Consider the following 14,314-nt stretch of genomic DNA (forward strand, 5'->3'; position numbering starts at 1 on the left):
CGAATTGGAATACTATCCCCTCGACAGTTCTGTCGACGGGGATAGCATTCCACCCTTCTAGAGGGACACGACATGTGTGTAGCCTTAACCCCGGTTAAAGTTAACCAGAGCCTCAGCATCACAAAATGGATGCTGCCACCACAGACACAAGTCTGACCTCCTGCTGCTGGGAGTCCTTCCAGCGAGGGAGGCTTGGACAAAGGGTTTCCTGCCTTGGGAGGTGCGAGCACCACCCCAGACAGGGTTTTGTGTATTGGGTAGGACAGGGCTGAATAGATTGAGACATGCCCGGGGCACACAAGGTGTCCCCGTGCATAAGCCAGTCCAAACTGGTCCTGGGACTTTCCAGACCCAGGCCTGGCGAGGAGCTGGACAAAGGAAAGGGGGTGTAACCGCCCCCCTTCCTGGTCCCACCCAGAGGAGGGACCTAGTAGGTGATCCACCCCTCAGATTGGGAATAAGAGTGGGAGCAGTGCCATTGCACGGAAGATCATCCTGAAATCAACTTTAAACAAAGAAGAAGACTGGACTTCGACATTCTGCTGCTCAGAAGACTGAAGAGAATCTCCCTTGTGGCCTAGGAGTGGCCACCCTGTGAATACAGGTACCAACCAGCGAATCGACGTCTGCTTTGCCGCCGCCTCCCGCCGGAGCCCGAGCCCAGAGCCTGACAAGACCCAGACTCCCAGACTTTTCACAGCCCGATCCACAGTCCCTGCAAAGAAGGGACCCGTGGAGGCACCGAGAGACGTGGGACCGGACATCTTGGAAGACACCTGAAGAGCTGACAGCGCAGCACCAGAGGCATCCTCGACGTTGTGCTTTGGGGACTGAGAACCCCCACCACCGAGCAGCCCTTGCACCGAAGATCAGCCCCCCAGCATCTCCATGATCTGCGTGGGGCCCTTTTGCATTGTGCCACTTGACGCGCCATCCCGGCCACTAGCCACGTGGTCAGCGGCCATCTTGGCAACTACAACTACAAACTATACTGCGAGTCTGGTTGCTCCAGACTTGCCCTAGCTCCTGTGAAAAGGAGCCCCTGCTCAGACCTTGCTGGTCCGAGTAACAAGCCTTTTTTGATTCCTGCGTGGCTTGCATTAGCCAAGACCTGTTTGCTACAATCAAATTGTCAACACCGCCAACAGCGAGAAGCCTGCGTGTGACAGCCCCTGACCGACTCCTGGACATCCTCAACCCCCGATGTCCACGTGGCTGCAGAGAGAAACTACACCTCAACACCTGTTTGCACCCGACATCGCCTGGTTCCAATCCGTTTCCACGGTAGTCACTGGCTAGTGACTTTGAACATTGTCCCCTCTGCTTTCAGGTCCTCACATCTACAGATCCACCCTTGGATCCACCGGAACTCTTCACCTCGAGCCGCCTGCAGCATCTTCAGCTCCAAGCACCATCGACCAGCGTGACAAAACCCGACACTACTTCGACCCAGTGCACCCGCTTCCTGTGGGTGAGGTAACTCAGCTCCGCCAGTGTTCCTACACTGGTACACATCTCTAGGGCCTGTGTCTCAAGTTTCAGCTTTATAGGTCACTCGGAAGGTTCCGAACTAACTAACTTTGCACTTTTTACGCACCATAGACTTTGCATTGGTGAGTGCGTGCACTTTAAACACTGCACCCGAGTCCCGCGGGCCTTTCCCGACTTAGTCACTGCTAGTCTCGAATAGCTCCAGCGATTCCCAAGGCCCTAGGCCTGTTTCCCTTCCGATTGGTATCTCTTATACCACTTTCTTAGTATATGGTTTAGGTGGCCCCTAGGGCTCATCCATATTGTGCAACTTTTGTGTATTTTAAACTGTCTTGTGTTTAACGCTTGTGCTTCTGTGCTCATAAAGAGTCCAGGGGATACTTTTAGTTAATAAATCAATATATATTCTCAATATATATCTGTGTGGTGTCCTTTCATTTGGTATTCAAGGGGGTTGTGTATGGTAATACAGCTGGCTTCACATGCCTTTCAGAGTTTAGCCTTAGACTGCTTTGTCCATGTTACCACTAGGATAACTGGTCTACTAGGTTGACTTACAACCAATCATCATAAGGGTTGCTTGGCATGGTACAAAGTGATCACTAGAATTAGTGAGCATTATATACCAGGCCAACTTCTCACAAACGTAGTCCGCACAATCGGACCATCAACCAAACGTGCGTGTGCACAGGATCCACTCTCAATTCCAAGAAGTCTGACGTTAAGAAGAATACAAATTCATCCTAGCATCCTTGTATGTAGCAGTGACATTACACATGATATAAGAAGGTACGAATAGGTCATAGAAGACCGAACAGGTATTTGAGATCTACATGCCAGACGTGTATGGTCTGTAGTATGTCACTTAAAAAAAAAGAAGTTTTGGCTAAAACACAAAACGATACCTTTCCGCAAAAAGTCAAATTGGTTGAATGATTGAAAAAATGATTATGGACCCACTATTGAATCTCGGGTCCTCATAATAATAAAAACAAAATACAAATGTGCACAAAAATTTGAACAGGTCCATAAAATGGAAAGAATTAAACGTTTATGGAAAGAAGAAAACAGTTTAAAGCAAAATATGAAAAATAACAGCTAACTAAACTGTTCAGAAAAGGGTGGACCCCTTTCTATCTCTACCACAGCCTTAAACAGAAAGCAGGAAAGAAAGAAAGAAATATCACAAAAGATGAAAAGCAGCATAGGAAAAAAGGAAGGAGACAACCCCGGATGCGTGAGTTGTTATCAAAGTGAGTCTGTGTACCACACTAGTCATGAGGGATTTTGATTCACCTACCTCATGTCATTCTAAGATCTATCATTCCACTACAGATCCCAAGGAAGACATTGAATGCCCTACAAGGATCGTCTATTTACCGTCTTTCCTACTACAAGTAGGTGTTATTCAGTTCACCTATTCGGCCTTCCACCATAGTTACATCGCATACTGAACCATTTCCATTACCTTTAGGTGCTCCTCCCACTAACCATGTCCTGATGAAAACCCCACAGTGAGGAACAAGTCACACTCCTTTCACAAGGAGTCGAAACGTAGACCATCTGTTATACACCAACAGACTCATAGAAGCTGAACTAATCAATTTATATATGCCTATGAGTTATGTATGTATGGGAACTGTAGACCTACATCAGGCTGTATAGGTTTTATTGTACATAAGAAGTGTGTCCATGTAACTATACCTTTACCCTGTCCCTCACTCACCAATTCACCCCCATTACCCCAAATAACTCGCCTAATCTGCCTATCACACTGTGAGCACTGTAAATACAACATGCACTTTGAATGTAGTTAAGCTGATACATGTAGAAACATTAATGCTTTCAATCTTTTGAATTTTAATTGCATCTAATGAATGTGTCACTCATGGAAATTAAATTTCCTTCTGTCTGCATTTTGGGTGCCACTCGTAGGCTTGAACTTTGTGCATTTTTGGTGTCCTCTTTCAACTGTGCAGCAGCGGACCGGGGAAAGGACTTTGAAGCCCCAGACAGCCGGAGAGCATTCACGGGGAACAGCTGGGTCAGGACTGCGAGGTACAGTGGGCCATGCGGTGTGATCAGTGGCCGCAGCTGGAGCCTCTTCCCGAACCCTCCCCCTCCCCCTCCGCACAAAACGCCTTGCGGCCCCCGCTTTGCGGGAGCCGCTCGTAGGCTTGAACCTTGTGCATTTTTGGTGTCCTCTTTCAACTGTGCAGCAGCGGACCGGGGAAAGGACTTTGAAGCCCCAGACAGCCGGAGAGCATTGACGGGGAACAGCCGGGTCAGGACTGCGAGGTCCAGCGGGCCGTGCGGTGTGATCAGTGGCCGCAGCTGGAGCCTCTTCCCGAAACCTCCCCCTCCACACAAAACGCCTCGCGGCCCCCGCTTCGCGGGCGCCGCTCATAGGCTTGAACTTTGTGCATTTTTGGTGTCCTCTTTCAACTGTGCAGCAGCGGACCGGGGAAAGGACTTTGAAGCCCCAGACAGCCGGAGAGCATTCACGGGGAACAGCCGGGTCAGGACTGCGAGGTCCAGCGGGCCGTGCGGTGTGATCAGTGGCCGCAGCTGGGGCCTCTTCCCGAACCCTCCCTCTCCGCACAAAACGCCTCGCGGCCCCTGCTTCGCGGGCGCCTCTCGTAGGCTTGAACTTTGTGCATTTTTGGTGTCCTCTTTCAACTGTGCAGCAGCGGACCGGGGAAAGGACTTTGAAGCCCCAGACAGCCGGAGAGCATTCACGGGGAACAGCCGGGTCAGGACTGCGAGGTCCAGCGGGCGTGCGGTGTGATCAGTGACCGCAGCTGGAGCCTCTTCCCGTATCCCTCCCTCTAACTATATTTGACACGCCCACTGACACGCTAGCGGGACACACGCACGGGACGAAGACCGGGGTGAAGCCCGGGCCAAGGGCGGGACCGTTTAAGCCCGTTCAAGGCCGTACGAGACCGAACCGGGCCATCCCTCTTTATTGTTCATCCTCGTGGGCCTGCAAATTGTATGTACATTTTTCAAACATTTGTCTTTGTTAAAACTATTGACTTTTGATTAGCTGTATACACGTAAGGTATGGCAACCTTCAAAAGCAGGAGCAAGGCTGCACTGGGGGGAACCAGCTGACAGGTACCCTTGATAATTTTATAATTAGGGCAAACTCAGTCATAGACCAGGGCATAAGTCTGATGGAACGTAGAGTATCCCAAGACCTTGCGATGGCTAAAAGATCATCTATGGGCCATATCGCATCTGCCCGAACACCAGAACATACTGGCAGACCCAACCCTATAGAAACACAAGCAGTTGTACATAGCATGCCAAGCACAATGCCACAGGCTCCCATACAACCACAAACTCGTATTTCGGTTTCAACGGGAGCCGATTCACTAGTAGACACCACAACTGAAAATATAGAAGTTGTGGCCCATGAAAAAACTAGTACTAGGCAATTACGTGGAAGGCGGGAGGGCGCCATATCTAAGCGGAAACGACCCACCCCCCCTGCTCATGTTGGGAGCAAAGCTAAGGTAGCTAAAACAAAGATCAATAGTGACCCCACAATTAATAACGGGGATAAACAGGGGCCGGCATTGCAGGTAGGCCAGCCTGGACAGGATGCCCTGCAAACAAACTCACATATAGATCTATCAAATGGGACCTAAGATTCTCAAGTTGGAGATTACGTAGTGATTGTTAACACAGGTACACTAGACGAGGGGGCTGCACTTTTGTTGACACATTTAGGAATAATGCTCAAAAACTTTTAACTCCCTTGGAAACTAGATTGTCACACATAGAAACCCAGCTCCTTGAGGTAGAAAAGAGCATTATAACATTGTCAAGTCTTAGTATAGACAGAATACAATCTAAAACAACTATGACTAGTGCAGCAACAGTTCCAATCCCAGCTCCAGTCATAGATAAAACTCAATACCCAAACCTACCCAGAAGTTTGGGTTTGAATCCTACAAATGCAGCTAGGATGAATACTGAAGGTAACCATTTGGTAGCTAAAGATCCCCCCAAAACAGACCCTACTGGTACTAAGCCCATCCAGCATAAACTAAATGAGCATTGAATGGGGAGATCACTGAAGGGTGGCCCTATTAACGTACCACCAGAAGCCAGTCCTTATATAGTTGTTCTGACGGGGGTACCAGAGTTAGGTACACAAAGTGAGGAAACCTTTTGGGCACTTAAAAACAAAGTATGCCATTGGCTCAATGTTAACAGGCCCTTGCCCCCACACATAAAAAGTAAAATCTTGATGGTTCGGAGAGTTCTGTGGACAGGACATACTAGGAAAACATTCCCAGGGGACTGTGTAGTTATAAATTTTGAAGACCCTCGAACATCGCATTTCATCTGCTCATGGAGCCCCCAAGACGATATAACAGCCATCGAAACTAGACCACTCGCGTTCTTTTACCCACCAACCAAGGGTTATGACAATGGTGGTAGTTGGTCTAGGGCCAAACATCATGCCTGGGGTGGGACTAATGATAGGGGCTCAGGTTACCTTAGCAGATGGGGAGGGATACCAACATCCAATAGATCAGTTGCTTAGAAGCAGTAGACTGACTGAGGCCGACTACAAGCAATAAAGATAGCAGCGAAGGTGAGAAATGCATATCAAGCCCCAAGCTCATATATGATTCTGGGGGAAAAATGGCTGAGGTAGATGAGTATGCTGAAATTAATCCCATTGTCCTTGTCCCAGATGGGAAAAAGGGAGCTTCGAGTAACTCTAATGGTGAAGGGAAACTGGGGGAAGAACGTATTTGGGGGGACACAACACCAAAGGACCTAGTGCACTATTGTGCATCTGTCAATTGTGACACTAGAATGGGTGAGTGTACCAAAACCCAAAAGATAAGGATCCTTTAGGCACTCCATGCACAGGAAGCACAAGTGCAAACAATGCTATACCAATCCAGGAGCAAATGTCTTTTGGCAATAGTCATGAACAAAACCTTAAACTAATATCTTGGAATATTGCAGGACTAACAAAGAACCTGAGTGACCCTGATTGGGCAAACTACATCGACTCGAGTGCATTTTGCCTTCTCCAGGAGACATGGGCGCTCAGTACGCCGCATAGAGTAGACTATAAGTCCTTTGGGATTAGCGCAATCCCTTCAGCAAGAGGTAGGCCTTCTGGTGGTCTTGTTACATGGGTAAATGTAACCCTTAAGATACAGGTAGAAGTTCTAGATACTAGCTCAATGGATATATTGGCACTAAAAATTACTACGTGTGAAGGGAAGGTGTTATACTTAATTAATGTCTACAGCAGACCTGCCCCGCTATCTAAAGAATCACTGACATTGGTTAAATTGGAGTCTTTTTTAAATAGAATGGTTGACAAAGAAAGTGTAATATTAGCAGGGGATTTGAACTGCAACTATGAACCAATCCTAGGTTTGGGTGACGTCTTTGACGAGGAAGATCGAGCAAACAATATCCCTGTCTTAGATAATATTGTCCCTGTCCATTGTTCAGTTTTGGCTGTCCAAATAATGAGGTTGTCTGCGGAACACGGCCTGAGGGCTTGTAACGGACGTCTTCCGTCGGATGTATCCAAAAGACCTACCCGTGTAAGAAATAATTCAAAGAGTAATTTAGATTTTATAATGGTGTCTTTGGATATTTGGCAGCACATGATCGATCTAGAGGTCAAAGATAGACTAGAGAGTGACCATCGCCCATTGGATTTATTATTTGATTTATGTATAATCAATTGGGTTGGCAGTGTCAACTTAATAGACTACCAAAGTGGTTCTTGCGATGAAATCTTGGTTAGCAATAACAGGCGTGTCCTAAAATGGTCCCACTTACTTGTGCGCGGCGAAAATCTTGCAGAAATGTATCTACTATTTGACAAGATCTTCTCCGCTTTTGTAAAATCTCCTGTGGAGGCCGACAACCCCCATAATTTTATTAAATTACACAATGAGTTCTTTAAGTCTCTACAACCTTTGGTTACCAAAATGCCTAAAAAAACTATCAAAAATTAAATAATCTGTCCCATAGCAAGCCATGGTATGGCAAGACCTGCCGGCAGTCTAAAGAGCGTCTTCTGTTGGCATTAAAAATGAAGTCACCAAATGATGTCCGATTAGCACGGAAGGAATACAAGCATACCCAGGTGGTGGCGAGAAAAGCTTGGGAGGAAGATAGTTGGGCTGACCTGTTGATAGCCACAAAAGCAAAAGATAATATAGGGTTCTGGAGATTAGTGGCAAATGGGAGTCACATAGGAAGAGTGGTCAAGGATGTTCACCTACATGAACACACGTGGGTCACCCATTTTACCACCCTATATAAAAAATATGAGGCCCTAGACTCTAGTTGTGAAGATATGTCGTGGTATATTCCTTCCAGAGCTAAATTGGAATTTACTATAGAGGAAACAGAAATGGCCATTAATGCTGTAAAAAATGGCAAAGCACCCGGATTAGATAAAGTCCCTGGTGACCTCTATAAATACGACTTAAATGTTTGGGCACCATATATCAACTATTTGTGTAATGTACTGGCATCTGGTGCTGACTTCCCAGAAAGTTGGCGGGGAGCAGAAATTGTTTTAATATTCAAAAAGGGCGATAGGTTAGACCCCTCGAACTATCACCCAATTAGCCTAATGGATATTCTCCCAAAAATCTATTCTAGGCATATTTTAGCTCGGGTAAATCTGTGGATGGAAGATAACTCTGTTCTCACTAAGTTCCAAGCAGGCTTTAGGAACAAAGTGAGCACTGTAGATCAAGTCTTTAGACTTTGCTGCCTTTACTGGAAGTATGTCCACATTAAAAAAGGTCATCTTTACGTCGCCTTAGTAGATCTCAGAGCGGCGTTCGACCTTGTGCCACGAGATCTTCTTTGGAAGTCCCTTCATAAGATGGGGTTACCTAGTTGTTTGTTGCATCAGATAATTGAGTTACATGCAAAAAGAATTGCAAAAGTAAGATGGGGCCCAAACGGGGAAGTATCCCAAGAGATACCAATAGAGTTCGGGGTCCGTCAGGGCTGCGTGCTGGCCCCTACCTTATTTTCACTGTTTGTGAACGATATTCTTACTCATTTGGCTGGCTGCAATAATGATTCCCCCAAACTGAACGGGGAGAGGGTATCTGCGTTACTATTCGCGGATGACACCATCCTAATCTCCCAAACTAATAGAGGCTTACAGGCACTGCTCCATTCGTTCTATGGCTACTGCAACCAAAAGGGATTGGAAATAAACACAAAGAAAACCAAATGTATGGCTCTCAATCCCCACAAATTGAAAAAAGGTTGCCCAATATTAAATGTCCAGAAATTAGAATTGGTCCAAATCTTCTCTTATCTGGGGGTTTGCATTGATTCAAAATTCACGTGGAAGCCCCAAATAGAGAAGAGTAAGCTAATATTTACACAAAATGTTGTCCCAATCCTCAAAAAGCATGGTGCAAGTACCTGTAAAAAGCTGTCTCACCAGCGTTAGAGATGTTTAAGTTCAAGGTTCAATCCGCAGCATTGTATGGTGCAGAAATTTGGGGGCCCATGACCAAGAATGCTTTCTCAATTAGTGAGAATAAATTCTTGAGAAGCCTTGTAAGGGCTCCTAAAGGCACTCCTTTAATACCATTATTGCTGGACCTAAATGTTAAAAGAACAGATCATTACACCGTCTTACGACCCCTAATGTTTTGGGTGAGACTTTGGTTAACACCGGAACTATTGGACTATAGGAATGGGCTAAAAGAAGTAATGCACCTTGATGTATCAAAATCTAACATATGGCTAAAACACGTTCGACTATGGTTCACTAAAATAGGCCTGCTGCAGTTCTGGGATAACCCAGAATCCTTACCACATTACTCAAAAAATCTGGTGAAGCTCGCTTTTTGGAGTTTCGTTCAAAGCACTACGACTAGTGAAAGTAGAGGTGGTACGCTGACAAATAATTTCTTGACCTTTTAGGACGAGCCTAGCTTCGAGAGCTTCCTTGATGAAGTCGAGCCTCCCCTAGCCAAAACACTGTTTATGAAACTGAGGTATGGCAATCTTGTGACCAATTCAACCTTGGCATGTTGGTCCAGGAGTGCCGGAGATGACCAAAGAATTAGTGAAATCTGCACTATGTGCCAGGGAAATCATAAGGAGAATGACCAGCATATCCTTTTCTTCTGTTTGGCCTATGAGAAGGCGAGAGGAAAGTGGATTAAACCCCTGTGCATTCTCCTGGGCATAAGATCATGTAAGGAGGCACTGAGAATCATCAAAACTGATACGACTAGAACAATAGTATTTAGTGTCAGTAGATTTCTGCTCTCTATTTATTTCGTACGCAGGAAGAAAGGCTTAAAACTATGATGAAATTTTCTAATCGACCCAATCCAAATTGTAACCCGACTTGTTGTAATTTACTTTTAAATGTTTTTATTCTGTGTGGATAATGAAAAACTGATAGACAGGTCTACCTCACTGTACACATATGATTTTATTCCTAAGCTCCCCGTACAACCGTCTACTCAATGGTTTGTAACGATGTGCAATTTTAATCAAAATGTCCATATATTATTAGTATTGTACTTTTTAACCATAACTGTTTATTTTGCATCAAAAATGGTTTATGACATGTATTTTAAAAATGTATTATTGTTTTACAAATCTTTTTGTGCCGAAATAAAGATGAATGAATGAATGAATCTTAATTGCATCTAATGAATGTGTCACTCATGGAAATTAAATTTCCTTCTGCCTGCATGTTGAATCCAAATCTTGTGTGGAGTACTGTCTGTCTCTTTTTTATGTAATACTTACAGTAGTAAGGCAACTACTACGACCATCTCTCGAAAGTACTGTATCTCTGACCCAGGTCGGGTAGTTTTTTTTGGGTATACCCCGTTAAAACTTAACACGTGGATATGAAGTAGGCACAAAAAAATAAAATAAGGAATGCTGAGAACGGTTGCGTGAAATGAAATCTAGGAAGAACTAGTGGGGACAAATGAACTTCGCAAATATTTAAAATCATATGCTTATCAACGGACCAGGACTGGTAGAATTTCGTGTTCGGAAATTGTAGGTAGGCGCGTTGAATTATGTCATTGAGGTGTAATTGCTGTATTCAGAAGGTTAGGGGCAGGGGCCAGATTAGGGGCATTTGTATGTAGCACATCGAGCTAAAATAGGTGGCTTTAATCAAACTTTTACTAGAGTCGAAGTCTGTACGTGACTTTCCAGGGTGGGAATGGGGAAGAAACAGTCTCATAAAGATTGTGGGTGCAGGAGGGCTTTAGCCCGGGAAAAATATGTTTACATCATCATTATGCACAAATAATTTTCCACCTGTTTAAAACTGCTTAAGCGTAGATTTTGGGCATCTTAGTACCCAACAATATCTTAGCCTTTTGTAGATGTTATTGAGTACTGTGGTTTGTTTGTGAATGCCTTAAAATTCAGAAACCCACTCAAGATGTTGGTGTGACCCAAAGTCAAGTCAAAGTCAACATTTTTGCTTTATTCGGTTAAAAAGTTTAAAACCATCAAAGCACAAAACAGTATTTCATTCAGGGATTATTCATAACTACATGATTATATACAAACAGATGGCACCCAAATCGGGCACATTTTCAGCTTTTTCAGCCCATGGATCAATAGTTTTATTTTCGCGCTCCCTCTGCTTGGATACTCAGATCCATGGGGTAAAGCAGCTTGCGAGGCAGCAGTCAGAACTTTCACTTGTACGTTTGAATCCAGTCTTGATCTGGAGACAATTGCACAATTCTGCAAAAATATCATTGCTTCAAATCTGTTTGTGTCTCCAAGAGTGCAACCTTGAGGGTGATACACGTTCATACTTCTCTGTGGGACCCTAATACCCTAGTTACACGATTATTTGAACATTGCTAGACAGCATCAGTTGCCTTCCATCATTCAAGGACCAAGTGATTTCTGGAACAAAGCATGTGGAAATATCACATTTCTCCTCTCACCTGCTCCTTACAGCTCTGTTCCTTATCAACGTACGTAAAATAAATGATACAGGCTGCAGGTTCGTGCTAAGGACGTACATCTGATTTGTATCATCATGTGGTTATTCGCCACACTCTCTTTACCTCGCCTACTCTCGCTCTCTCTTTCTCCCTCAATCTTCTGCTCTCTGTTTGTCTCATACTCCTTTACTCTCTTGCGCTGTCTTTCACCTTATTTCTCACTCTTTTTCTCCTCTTATTTACACTCTCTTCTTTCTCTCCCTGCCTTTCCTCTTATTTCATTATCTCTCCAACTTTCCTCACTCTCACTTTCTCTCACTTTCTCTCACTCTCCGACTTTCTCCGTATTTCTCTCTCTCTTTCCCCTCTCTGCCTCAGTTATTCTTAATCTGACCGCCTTCACTCTGTTTCATTCTTTCTCCATCTTTTCCCTCTCTCTGTCTCGCTCTGGCTTTCTTACTTACCCTCTCTTTCTTTCTCCTTTCCTCTTATTTCACTATCTCTCCATCTTCCCTCTCTCTCACTTTCCGACTTTCCCCGTATTTCTCTCTCTCTTTCCCCTCTCTGCCTCAGTTATTCTTATCTGACCGCCTTCGCTCTGTTTCATTCTTTCTCCATCTTTTCCCTCTCTCTGTCTCGCTCTGGCCTTCTCACTTACCCTCTCTTTCTTTCTCTCTCTGCCTTTCCTCTTATTTCACTCTCTCTGCATCTTTTTCGTCTCTGTCTCTTACTTTCGCAGTTTCTCTCTTTCTCTCTCCGCCCCTCTCTCTCTTTCTCTGTCTGGCGCCCATGCTAAAAGCGAGCGTGCTCTTACCAGCAGTTGGCGGTGTTTCTGTCGGTGGAACGCCTCTGAAGGCCGTGTATCTGGCGTGGAAACCCTTGGCAGTGGTGGCACTGTCGGAGCTGAAACGTAAGACCAACGCATGGCCGGATGACACCAGGGGACTTGGAATATTTGTTCCACAGAAACGTCCTGTAAAGAGAATTGCCCAAATGATTAATTATTACCCCACACCAAACCAATCTGGGGGTGTTGCTGCTCTTTCTCTCCGTCAAAACTGATTTACTCCATTCTTTGACAGGAGTAAATGGAGCTTGTCTGTAGCCTGTAGATGCAAGTTCTGTGATGCACGCTCACAAGTGTGAATTTTCTCATGGGCGTAAAAAAGGGGGTATCATGGTTGACAAGGGTGCCTCAATGCCAGTGTAGCCTTAATTTAGACAGAAAGCATTATCATTCCAAACCTCTGTGTGAAACTGTTCCCTGCTTCGGGTGTGCAGCACGAGTAGTTCACAATTCATCTCTACTCGTTTGATTGCAGTGTAGAAGAGGTCCCTGCAGAATCCATCTGTAATCCAGACCACACTCCTTTTAAACCCATCATCTGGATTTCAGCTTTCTCACTTTAGGTATGGAGCCCTGCTGTTACTGGGAGCTAGCTCGAGACGCGAAGGGTATCAAATACAGGTGTCAGGCAGGCCATCATTTTGTAGGTGTAATTATTTTCTAGTGGTAAATGAGTACATTAAATTCTATTATCTCTCGATTTTGGACGTTTTTTGACCATAAAGAGGAAGTGTCCCTAGGCTGATTTTCTAAAAAAAGGTCAGAAACTAAAGAAGGAATTAGAAATATATTTTTATATATTCAAGGGGTGTTTTATTCCTTATAATACATCATGACAGTCAATGTTAATTTACATTGTTCTATGCTAACTGGGAACGGGTAAGGGCAGTGGTATGACAACTAATAAAGTTTGAACAAAGGGCCGTCCTGGAAAATAGAAACCACGGGGCATGTATAGAAGCAACTATCGCCACAGGAGTATCACTTTTTTACGCTCCTGTAGTGTAGCAGCATTTTCCATATTTTCAAGGTGGCGTGAAGCCACTTAGTGTGGCTTAACATCACCTTGTAAATATACCCCTTTTCACTGCAGTGCTCTGCAGCAAAGGGGCTTGCAACACCCATTGCTTTTTGAGGCTGACCCAGATTTACAAGGATGAGGCAGCACCAAATCGAATGCCATGGAATATCAGGCATTAGAATGGCAATACAGGGAGAAATTATTAATTTATCCTCGTTTTTTGCTCTTTCCATGTCTGCTGCATTCTGAAACACCATTGAAAGAGCAAATTACCATTATTGGTTGTTCATGTGCCGGAAGGTGTCCCTCCTGCACATAAACAATCGTCCCTGCTGTGCAGGCACCCATGAAACATGGCTGCAGGGCTCCTAGGCTGATGCTAGGCAGCTACTTTTGCGCTAGGGGAAACACAGGGGTGCGTCGTATTCTTGTAAATATGACACACCCCTGCATTTTTAAAATGTCAGAGCGCAGGCTGCCAAATTTTGCGCAGTACTGCCCTCCCACATTTTTTCTAAATATGCCCCTAAAGGTCTTAGGGGCACATTATCAAGAGACAGTGATAATTATTGCTGGCCGCTCTTAGCGCGAGTATAATTATCGCCGGCAATCGCTGGATTATATCGCAGAGATAGCGCCTTATCATCAACGCTTATCTCCAATGCGATAAAAAATCCAGCGATAGCACCAAAATTTGCATTTATCGCTGGAAATCCAGCAATAATCGCACAGCAATAGGCAAATCCTTGTAGATGGATGTATGACATCACAACGCATGCTTTTACATCGCAAGTTTTACAACGCATGCCTTTACAACGCATAGTGTTGAGGGATGCTGGATAGTGAATAGTTTAATTTACTATTCCAACTCCAGTCCCCGTGGATAGTAGGGAAGGTGTTGGATAGTAAATTAAATCTATTCCCTATCCTAGAGCGCCCTCCAGCGCAATGCGTTGTAATGGTTTGCGTTGTAAAAGT

At 44.8% G+C, this 14,314-nt stretch overlaps 1 protein-coding gene across 1 annotated transcript in view; it reads right to left on the reverse strand.

Moving 5' to 3' along the window:
• LOC147727573 (ovochymase-2-like) overlaps nucleotides 1-14,314 on the reverse strand; it is a 455,363-nt gene that overhangs the window by 297,817 nt on the left and 143,232 nt on the right. Inside the window, exon 7 of the mRNA XM_086961618.1 lies at nucleotides 12,283-12,441. Coding sequence (XP_086817744.1) covers nucleotides 12,283-12,441 — 159 coding nt within the window. The remainder of the gene's footprint in view (nucleotides 1-12,282; nucleotides 12,442-14,314) is intronic.

The sequence above is a fragment of the Lissotriton vulgaris genome, chromosome 3_1 (genome assembly GCF_964263255.1).
Source record: "Lissotriton vulgaris chromosome 3_1, aLisVul1.2, whole genome shotgun sequence".
Taxonomy (NCBI): Eukaryota; Metazoa; Chordata; class Amphibia; order Caudata; family Salamandridae; genus Lissotriton; species Lissotriton vulgaris.